The 11,658-nt window shown below is 38.7% G+C and overlaps 1 protein-coding gene across 4 annotated transcripts in view; it reads right to left on the reverse strand.

The window, feature by feature from the left end:
• Positions 1 to 11,658, reverse strand: part of SLC25A12 (solute carrier family 25 member 12) — a 51,032-nt gene that overhangs the window by 38,402 nt on the left and 972 nt on the right. For 3 of the 4 annotated variants that reach the window (XM_048952582.1, XM_048952584.1, XM_048952583.1), the window contains exons 2-4: positions 11,212 to 11,265; positions 4,783 to 4,925; positions 128 to 243 (exon numbers count right to left, since the gene is read on the reverse strand). In XM_048952582.1, coding sequence (XP_048808539.1) covers positions 128 to 243; positions 4,783 to 4,925; positions 11,212 to 11,265 — 313 coding nt within the window. Of the gene's footprint in view, positions 1 to 127; positions 244 to 4,782; positions 4,926 to 11,211; positions 11,266 to 11,374; positions 11,643 to 11,658 lie in introns of those variants that run through there. The other variant, XM_048952585.1, reaches the window with a different exon arrangement.

Below are 11,658 nucleotides of genomic sequence, written 5' to 3' on the forward strand. Positions count from 1 at the left end.
TAACTCACGCAAACTGTTTAAGGAAATGAGTAAAACACTATGTAAAATGTGTTTCTAGCTGTGGGAGCTATTCTTGCATTTATACTATTACTACTTTCTTAAACTGTTTTTCTTTAGACATTCTTACCAAACGTTACTTCTCCATTGCCACTCTTGTCAAATAACTGAAAAGCAACAATGAATATTGCATCTGGAGTACACAAAACAGATTCAAATGCCGAAAATTCTTGAAAGGAAATCAACCTACAAAGTAAAATACAGAAGTTATAAAGATTTCAATGGACTACACAATATCAATAACATTTTGATGCTCTAAAAATGTTCTGATTCAATTACTAAAATTAAAATCTAATACTCAAAATTTAAGACTCTATACTAGAAAGAGTTGTTTGTTATAATTGAGTAGCTACTTAAGCTTTATGTGGCTCACTTTCTTGTACCAGAAGAGGACTGGAATTCTTCATACCCACTAACAACGAAATATAACCAATTCTCAGCGAGTACCTACTCTTTATTAACTCATAAGTATAAATTTATGCAGATAGCACTTAAAAATTGATATATAAAAAAAATCTACAAAAGTTCTATCAGTATGAAATTCAAGGATCTGTCAGTATGTTACTAATTTTTGTATTTCTCACGAGAAATAGCTTTTAATGTAAGTATAGGAAGATCCTATGCAATACGTATACTCTTAAAACAACATATTTATAATGAAGTTATATTTTACTGTGTTATATTTTACTATATTAAAGATTACACCTCAAATATTACATCAACCTTGAGGTCACATAAAGCAAAGAACAGACAAGAAAGAAAGAAATAAGAACGTTTGGACAGTTAAGACATGATCAAGGAAGCTAAGGATTGGAGTGTAACACTTCATCACAAGACAATGAGCTGCATATGTGAGACATTCACCATACAGAAAAATGTAACTCAGGATGCATCAGGAGACCTGTTTTTAGTCGAGATGAGGAAGCAGCCGTATCACCAGACAGGGCTTTCACGACATCTCTGGAACACTGCATACAAACCAAAGTCCTCATTTTCAACACATACTGTTTTCAACACATACTTTGAATGGATGCACAGATATGACAATCACAAAGAACTTCTCTAGGGAAACAGTTTGTGACAAGTAGAAAAAAAAAAAAGATAGGATCCTATATAAGAAAAGCTACAGCAAGACAAGCCTCAAGTCAGAAGATAAATGATCCTGTTGGCACAAAAGAACAAAACTGCACTGGGTATCCATAAGGACATGCAATGTGGGCACATGCCACGGCCTTTCAAAACAGTGCAAGCAAAATCCCTAGGTTTTAAAAACAACAGCTAGATTGATGAGAATTTTCCACTCAGTTTCAGGCTCAAGTACAGACGTAAGTGATGGCATAGCTATTTTAACATCAAATAAATTATCAATGGGAATAAGAATTTTCAACATTTTTAAATAAAAATGTACTACTTTGTTAGATGTTGTTAAAACAAGTAGATATCATGTAGATGGTACATTAAATGTACATAAATGTCCAAACTTATAAAATGAACTGTTTTAGCAAGTTTCATAGTACATTTAGTAATATTCACAGAAAATCATTAGCTCATAATTATTGCTTCGTACATAGATCACTTACAGTTAAACACACGTATAAAATCCTCATAGGGGAAATACATCTAACCATTTGTTAGTTTACATAGTCTTTGTCAAAGTATATGCAAAGTAGAGTTGAGACACTTGAACAAGATCATTTATTTTAACATACATGCATATATGCAGTATACAGAAAACACAAAAAATGTGACTTTGGAAGGAATTAAGATATGGAAAATATAGAATGACATTATTAATTTCTCACACATTATCCATAAAATCAAAGATGAGAAAATGGTTTTCCAAATGCAAAGCCAACTTCATGCCTTATTTCCAAACACATCTCACATACAAGCACAAATCTAACATTAATCCCTAACCAGGAAGGTTTATAACAGACAAAATCAAGTGATGATTCCCTGTAGAATTCATTCTTGTAGAAGCCTGAACCTGAAAGAAATTGTTCTCCAGAGAGCTCCCTTCAACAGTGCCTACAGCAAAAGGAGACAGACACATTCAACTTCTATATATTCTATATATTCAGCTTGCAACATCTAAAGGCAGGAATACTTCGAGCAATCCACCATTATCAGGGTGGAAATAAGAGGTAGATTAAATGGAACAAATGAGCTTCCCAACCAAACACTACTTAAGCATTATGCTGTGAACCTGCTGTACTCATTTTATTGGTATCATTTTTTAAAAATTCCATTCTCTTATTTCTTCTGCACTGTCACTCTCCAAAAGCACACAAAGTAAGCTACATGTTTACAGTTATTCTGTCCTTCCTTGTTTCCTACAACTTCTTACTCTTTATCCACCCAACACAGCTTTTGGACATAACATATATCCTTGTTGTGACTGTCCATGAAGTGAAACATTGGCTCTTTCTTCAGTTCACTGAAGAACACACTTTCAAACTCTAAGAATGATATGCTGATAGGCAGAGTAGCCAGAAATAGGCAATTAAAATGTAGAATCTGAAACGACTACTGAAATTTTGCATGTTCAAAGACAGAAGAAAGGTTTTTTTTTTTTATTTTAAAACCTGAATATTTACAATATTAGATAGGACTTCTGTTACTGAGAAGGTGGTTTTGACACACATTTGTATATGAGTACATTATTAATAAAGGATATGTACCCTAATCCTAATTTTAAAAGTAGTGCCAGCAATCTGTGATACAGGAATGCTTAATAGCAGCATCAGTGAAATTCCACTGCATTTAACAGACAACAGACAACTCTAATTTAGAGTTAGCTCATCAGGCAAGTCTGGCAGATTTTGAAAACTGACACAGGAATGAAGTTTCATAACAGGACCAAAGCTTCTCAATTACTTGCTGCGTGACCTTGGGCTGTCTTTTGATTTACAAATGTCTGTATGGAATAAGAATAGTGATACTTCTTTGGACTTTATAAATTAATTTTTAACACCTTGGAAGGATGCAGTGTACTACTGGAAGTCAGCAAAAGACTACAATAACTATCAATGCTACAGATTAAATTCTCTGTACTGATGATACAGGATTTTGGCATATTACAGGAAGGAATAATAGGAATTACTAGGAATAATAATGGAAACGCAAAAATAAGTAAACCAACGATGATGTGGGTATAGCTCTCTTCACATTAATTAACGAGTAGAGAAATACAGATTAAAACACTTAAGAGAATACATTTCAGCAAGTATCAACAGGTTTAAGTTCAATGCTTCCACATAGAAGCAGATGGAGCACACTTACCCATATCTGATTACCTCGCTTCCAACATTACCCAGACTAAAAAAAGGCACCTAAGAAACGCTTATATTCACAGAGGGAACAGCAACAAAAAAACACCGAAGTCTCATTGTCAAGTTCTGTTGTAGCAATAAGAAAAAAATTACTGACTTCTTACTGTAAGAAAGGTCCTTTTATATAATGTTTTCTGAAGAAATGTACACCCTAAAAGACAATCAACAGCTTTCAGAGAAACAAGGTACTCAACGTGTTGGTTTAGCAGTCATCAGTTAGAGTATTATTTCAACAGATGTGTACATTTTTAATCTGTGCATTTTTAAAGTGTCTGAATCTGAATCAATCTTCAATCTGAAACAACACAACTACTGCCACACATTACAAACAGTGAGACAAGTTATTTGGATTTATCAAACATATGTATATATATATATATATTACATTTATCAAAATGCTGCAATTTTATTTTTGGAAGCTATCAAGTAACATTACATCAAAAAGGAGATCTTAGAGTTGTCACTTACTATAAAATATATGCAGCATATAAAATTCTGTTTGTAAAGCACAGAGACTGTGCAAGTTGCTCAGGATGCTGTGCAAACTAATAAAGTGTTCTTAAACAAAATAGAGAAAAACAAAAACATTTAAGTGATGTCAAGGGTCTGGTTCAGACTCATAAAGCCAAGGAAGTTAAGGGACTTTCAAATGAATATATATGACATCTATTTACACACTTTATTTTAACAGCAACTTTCTATCTCTTCCCTATAATGCACCCCCTTCTTTCTGCAGTTTTGACTTCTCTGATTCATCTTGATCTCTTCACTTCAAAAATGCCCATGCTTGCACACAACAATAGAAAACTCTTTTTCGAAAGACAAATAGGTTAGAGGGTACTACCTCACTAGAATGGACATTTAATATGTTAGTTTCAGAAAGAAGTCTAAAAGCAACTAACATCACCTATAAGCAATGCCAGAAAAGCTTTATGTGGTGTGATCTCATCTGGATTAGGCAAACACTAAAAAAAAAAAAAAAACACACACACACACACTAAAAAAAAGCCCTCAGTTGTTTGATGTGAATTGTGCTCCTTCTCCACATTTCCATGTATAATTGTGCGTACTAAGGACTCTTAGTATCCAGTCATGGATGTGAGTACACAGAAAGAAAACAACTTTTGCAAAGCAGTCATACTGCATTAAACTGATTTATAGTGTATCTTCCTCTGCATTTGCAGTAACTGCCAAATCTCATTTAAAAGTGTTAACCATTGTCTCTTTTTCCCCCTCAAGTTCCACAAATGTAGTCTACTGCATTTGAGAAAAAAATAATAATTTAACTAAGCTTGAAGAATAATGAAATCAAGAGTGTATTTTGGAAGATGAAATTACCAAAGAAACATTTATCAACACATTACAGGCTTCCAATGGAAAACAAAATTCTCACCCATCTTTAGTTTGATCTGCCACTCCAGCCAACAGCTGTACTGTTTTAGGATTGTAACGTGGATCTGTATGAAGTCCTAAGTATTTCTGCACAAAATCTTCTGGGGTCATGTAATGCTCTCCATCTTTCTCAACACTGGCATACTAGAAAGATAACAAAAAACCAAACCATATAACAATTAATCCATCTAGACATTAATTACCGGTGATTACCAAACCAGCATCTTTATGAATATCACTCAAATACTGCAACTGCATGCACCTGCTCTGAAATTAAAGGATATGGTTAAAACATGCAATTGCACTGCAATACTAGCTGTCCATGTTGTCCCTGTGGAATAATGTATCCACATCATGATCACTATCTTGGAAAAAAGAAAAAAAACCCACCAAACATTTTCATAAATGGTCAGGTAATTGCACAAATTTACAACTACAGCTTTTTCATTTGCAGTTGCACTGTGAAAATAGAGCACAAAATTCCTCTCAAAGTTTCTAGTACAAGATATCTTCTAATTAATTGATACTAATCACTCATAATTACTGTACACACTTATCAAACTGTTTTCTCCTTTTGTGAGAAATAGTTTTTCAGATTTATGTTTGTCCAGAAATGAACAGCTCTGGCATTTCTCACTTACATAAAAAAAAAACTCACTGATCATGTATAAAAATTAATTCAAGATGGCAAAACTGTTGCAGAAAATTTTTTTCTATTTATGATATAACAATAAACTTAGATACAAAACTTAAGTATTCAGATTGTAAAATTAAACTGTCGAAATACTAGAACATAGAAAAGTAGCTCATAAAAGATTTCTAGTTCACTAACTTACCGTGATCAAATGCATTTTATTGACTGAATTTTTCTAAGCATATTTGCTCACAAAACCTGTAAACAAGCTTATTTAATAGCTTTAAATCCTTTTCCTCCGGTACAGTCAGTCCACTTGTACACAGAATGCAAATCTTCACACATACACATAGAAACGGGTTCCTTCAGAGAAACAATAAGTTACAAAATTTCACAGTTGTTTCATGAGAATATTAATGTGAAATGGAAGTACTAGCTTTCAGTTTGTTTGTACAAATGCAGAACATGTTCCTAAGCTCCAGCCATTGAAAGATGTCAGCCTATGAGCTCTCTGCAGAAAAGACAATGCCCACTCCATTCCCCTCAGCTAGTGCAACATTTATGTGAGGAAATCTGAACTTCAATCTAAGGCCTTATCCATCATTTGTAGCATTCCCATTACACACTATTACATCTTGGCTCAGGTGAGACAGGTTTTAGTGAAAGAGTAACAAAAAACAGCTCCTGTGAGGAACTCACAGGAATGACAATGCCACCTGTACAACATACCTGGTAAGATGTAACATTCTGTTAGGATAAAGAAGATCACTTGCGTCTCATATGCTCCTTTTACCACATTCTGCCAGGATGTTTCAGCATAGAGTATCACCATCAACATCCCCTCAGGCATCTCCCTTTGCTTCCCACATCTTTTCCACAACTCCTCATCTCTACTGCACCATACTACTCACTACTGGACAGTGAGGTGGGTTGAGAACTGGCTCACTGGCAGAGCACAGAGGGTCGTTGTTGGTGGTGCAGAGTCCGGTTGGAGGCCTATAACTAGCGGTGTTCCTCAGGGGTCTGTGCTGGGTCCGGTCTTGTTCAACATCTTCATCAATGACCTTGATGAGGGGATAATGGCCACCCTCAGCAAGTTTGCCGATGATACGAAGTTGGGAGGATTGGCTGACACGCCTGAAGGCTGTGCTGCCATTCAGCAAGACCTGGATAGGCTGGAGAGCTGGGCAGAAAGAAACCGGATGAGGTTTAACAAAAGCAAGTGTAGAGTCTTGCATCTGGGGAGGAATAATTGCATGCACCAGTACAGGTTGGGGGATGACCTGCTGGAGGGGAGCTCTGCGGAAAGGGACCTGGGTGTCCTGGTGGATGACAGGTTGGCCATGAGCCAGCAGTGTGCCCTTGTGGCCAAAAAGGCCAATGGCTTACTGGGGTGCATTAAAAAAAGCGTGGCCAGCAGGTCAAAGGAGGTGATCCTCCCCCTCTACTCTGCCCTGGTAAGACCTCATCTGGAGTACTGCGTCCAGTTCTGGGCTCCCCAGTACAAAAAAGACAGGGATCTCTTGGAAAGAGTCCAGCGGAGGGCCACGAAGATGGTGAAGGGTCTGGAGCATCTCCCCTATGAGGAAAGGCTGAGTGAACTGGGTCTGTTCAGCCTTGAGAAAAGGAGACTGAGAGGGGACCTGATCCAGGTCTATAAATATCTAAGGTGTGGGGGGCAGAATGGCGAGGCCGGACTCTTTTCAGTGGTGAGTGGAGACAGGACAAGGGGAAATGGCCAGAAACTAGAGCATAGGAAGTTCCGCACAAACATGCGCAAGAACTTCTTTACAGTGAGGGTGACGGAGCACTGGAACAGGCTGCCCAGGGAGGTGGTGGAGTCTCCTTCTCTGGAGACGTTCAAGACCTGCCTGGATGCCTACCTGTGCTACCTGGTGTAGGGAACCTGCTTTGGCAGGGGGGTTGGACTCGATGATCTCTGGAGGTCCCTTCCAACCCCTACAATTCTGTGATTCTGTGATATAGTAGTGACAAGAGACTTTCGCAAGACTACAGTAAATAATTTCACTCGCAAAGGACACGAATCCTGCAATTCAGCGCTGCTACCAACATGATGACAACATGGCTTCAATATAACAGCTTAGAAAAGTTCTCTTCTCAGCTTTTATATAATCAATGAATATATAGATGTTATAACTAAGAAATACCCAGGAAAGTTAGGTAACTTTTTAACGCAACAGGAGGATAATAAATAGAAAGTGCTTACTGATGTTGTAGGCTCGTAACATTCTCCACAAGCAGCCACCTCCAGAAGAGATCCTTCCTCAGTGGCAGTCAGCACTTAAATGGGTCTGGGAGAGGTAGAGCCAGGCTCCATCCCTTCCGGTAGCACAGCTGAATTGCCTTCACCTGTGCTCCTGTGGCTGACTCATGGCTTGCCTCAGGTGGTCAATCAGAGGCTCAAGCTGTGATTCCACAGTTCCCATACAGCCTTATATTGATATGACTAAAAAGCACGTTATGAAGTACAGCTCTGCTGCAACACACGTAATCTGAATGAAGTTTTATAAACAAAGGACCACAGAATATGAAGAGCATTGAACACATCCTTAAGGACAACAGAATTCAACTGCGTGACAAATGAGGGTGTTACAAAGATAATAGAAAATCCAAATGCCATTGTCTTCTTAAATTCAAGCACCAACTTACCTGAGTATATCACACATAATGGATTCTTAGAGTTAGGTGTAGGGGAAATTTTGTTTAAAATTTTGAGACTAAAATAATCAAAGCACAGATACATTTCAGCTCCATACGAGAAGGTCATGGTATTTGGAAAGAGCCTGGCCATAAGCCAATAAATTAAGGCCTGACAAAGTAGCTAGGCTATTCCCTTTTGGCACGTACTTATAAGATCTGTCCTCAAGTGACATTTTCACCATACAGCTTACATATCTTTTGCAATTAGACAAGGCCATTGTTAACTTTAAACTGCATATAAAATATGACACACTAATTAAATTTCTCTTTTCCTCAGGCTTGAATTAGATTACTGTTTATTTATGTATACATTTTTTAATCTTACTGTAAATTTATGGACTGCCTCAGGCACACGGTGAGTTTGCATGATCTTTTTGTAAACTTCATCACAAAATACAAACACATAAAAACTCTATTTGTACCACATAGTATGAGGTATCACCACACTTCTACAAGCGATGCACAGTTTGAAAAATCGGTTAGCTTTCAGTTTAAAGGGATTTCTCTCCCAACAATTCTATCAGGGCAGAGGAGAAAGAAGTTCCAAAACAAAAGAGTTCTGCAGTATTCTCAGTATATTATTTTTAGTATGATTAGTCTCAGTTCTGAGCATTCAGGACGTTTTTAAGGAAGGTGGGGGGAATGCTTCCTGTATGAAAATTTGAAAATGCTATCATGATTATTTCTCCACTTCACTGAACAGGTTTCATTTGCATTCAGCCAAGCTTCAGAAATTCTAAGAGAAAGGTAAAAGTCAAACATCCATTAATATATACCTTAAACTTTGACAGAGAAGTTGGCATGATTGTATTGAAAGATATGTATGAATAGAAGGAAATTTAAGTACGCTCTCTAAGAATAAGGTCAATGACGAAGGAGCCCAGAGTTCCCATCTTCCCTTGCATCCATTTCCAAGGGAAGCCAAATTTAGAAGGAATGCTCGCCCTTTAACTGAAGCTGACAGAACAAGTCTGCACCCTCAGGAAAGAGCACAACATATCTGACCCTTTAAGCGTGCAACACTAAGAGTATTTCACAACCAGAATCTACAGCCGAGTTTTGGAATGACTGGGCTCTCTTCAGATTTTGTTAATGTTTGCAACTAAATTTGCTTACTATCTATCAAAGTAAAAATATAATATCTAAAAGTAAAAACATAATTCTATAATTCTATAGCCCATCTCTCAAAAAATATATATACTCTTCCTATGCAACTGTGTGTCTGAGTAACTTGTCTTTTGTTTTTCAATACAATCCTCGGGCACTCTGGGGAGATGAGAACTTTTGCACTTTTGACTCCTCAGGGCATCAACCTGTAGAGTATTTGCTTTTTAGGTTAATAAAACAGACACTGTCATATCAACACTTTCAAGATTAAGCTCCTCTCCACTTTTTCGTGTATCACCAATGTCAAGGACTCCAAATACTTATTTCTAGAAGCAAGTAAATCTATTGACTAGGAGATTCATACTGAGTCTACTTTTCCAAGTTAAATAGAGTATTTTCACATCATAATTCCTGTTTTTTTGTAATCCAACATGCAGAATTATCTTTCTTGAAAAAGTCTACAAAAAGAGCAATGTGATGTTCCAGAAGCACATACTTTTATACCGTTTGTGTATTCCTTGTACATAAAAAAATCCTAAATGTCTCGTGAACAAGAAATGAATCTGTGATAGAGTAACTTCAACTTGAAACTAACGTTTAGGCTTTCATGGTTTGACTCCAAAAATCTAAGTTTTTCTGTTGTTTCTGACAAACAATACAGTCAGAATAATCCATTCTACAGAGCAAAGATCCCACCAAACGATGGTTGAAACATAATATCTCTCTACGTGTCAGAGATGCCATAACAGAATTCATTATTTACAGAATCATGGAATCATTAAAGTTGGAAAAGACCACTAAAATAATCTAGACCAATCATCAACGCATCACCACCATGCCCACTAACCCACGTTCCTAAGTGCCACATCTACTCTTCTTGAACATCTCCAGGGACAGTGACTCCACTGCCTGCCTGGGCTGCCCATTCCAATACCTCACCACTTCTGACAAGAAATTTTTCCTAATACCCAACCTGAGCCTCCCCTGGCACAACTTAATGCCATTCCTTCTGCTCCTATCACTGTTAGCTGGGAGAAGAGGCTGACCCCTGCCTCACGACAACCTCCTTTCAGGTCACCATAGAGAGTGACAAGGTTTCCCCTGAGCCTCCTCTTCTCCAGACTGAACAACCCCAGCTCCCTCAACTGCTCCCCATACACTTCTGTTCTAGACCTTCCATTGCTTCACTGCCCTACTCTGGACATGCTGCAGGGCCTCAATATCTTTCACGCTGTGAGGGGCCCAAAGCTGAACACAGTAGTAATACTTATATATTACTTCCTTCTTTACAGAGCAGTTTCTTGAATGTAGTGTGCAATTTTCAACAGGAAAGAAAAAAGATACCGTTGTGATTTTAGAAAATGATTGGCCCAGCTATGGACCTAAACCAGCTGCGATTATTCTAGACACCTATTTCCAACCTTCTCAAAAGTTATAGGATTGATTGGCTTTTCTTTTTAGATTGATGGTTCACTGTAACTAAGAGAAGTGGATAAAACAACACTATTATTCAGATAGAGTAATTCTAATGACCTACGTGACAGGTAATACTATGAAATACATAAATCTTAACAATAATAATTCACAATTCTGAAAACATTGCCAACAGCCCATCCATCTGCAGAAGGATCACAGCTGAAGCTCACAGACAAGTCACACAGCCATAGAAGTCAGAACAAAGCAGAAGCCTGCTCTTAAAATAACAGTCTTGGTTACAGTTGCAATCATTTCTGTCACAGGAATTTAGAAAAGACTTCGGAAAACACTTTAAGGCTATGATGCGGGATGGATAACCACAACCCTCACAGCAGCAGTTCCCCTCAGTGCCTGAGGCCCCTACCCTGCTTGCAATGTCAGCTTCTGTCCACATAACCGATTTTGTCCCATCACCGACACACAGACGGTGCTGTGACAAACAGCTGAAAACACAAGCCTGCCGGCCAAGGAGCATCAGACCCGTGTGTTTACCTGCAAAAAGATACTTCGTAGTTCGGCAGGATCTGCTCTCTTGATGGAAGGCACCTGCAAATAAAAGTATGGTAACGCTTCACCAGCTGAGCTACAGACACAACTCAGGAACAAAACGCAATTCGCGCCGATAAGGGCAGCGGTATCGGCTCTCTTATCTAACCGATAAGCGGACTCAAACACGACACGCCTGATCACCGCCGTTCGCCCGGTCAGCCGGGTACCGCTGACCGCCGTCTCGGCGCGCCGCGCCCTGTCCCTCAGGATGCGGAGCTCCGGGCCCCGACTGTTCCGTCCCGCACACGCCGACTAATGGCCTCGGCCCGCGCCGCTCCCCCTCGGCAGGGGAAGGCAGGACCGGTAGCGCTGCCCCTTCCCCGCGGCCGCCCCGCCGCCGCCGTCTTCCTCCCGCATCCCCCCGGGAGGACGGAGCGGCCGCCCGCCTCC

This window comes from Lagopus muta, chromosome 8 (assembly GCF_023343835.1).
Source record: "Lagopus muta isolate bLagMut1 chromosome 8, bLagMut1 primary, whole genome shotgun sequence".
Classification (NCBI taxonomy): domain Eukaryota; kingdom Metazoa; phylum Chordata; class Aves; order Galliformes; family Phasianidae; genus Lagopus; species Lagopus muta.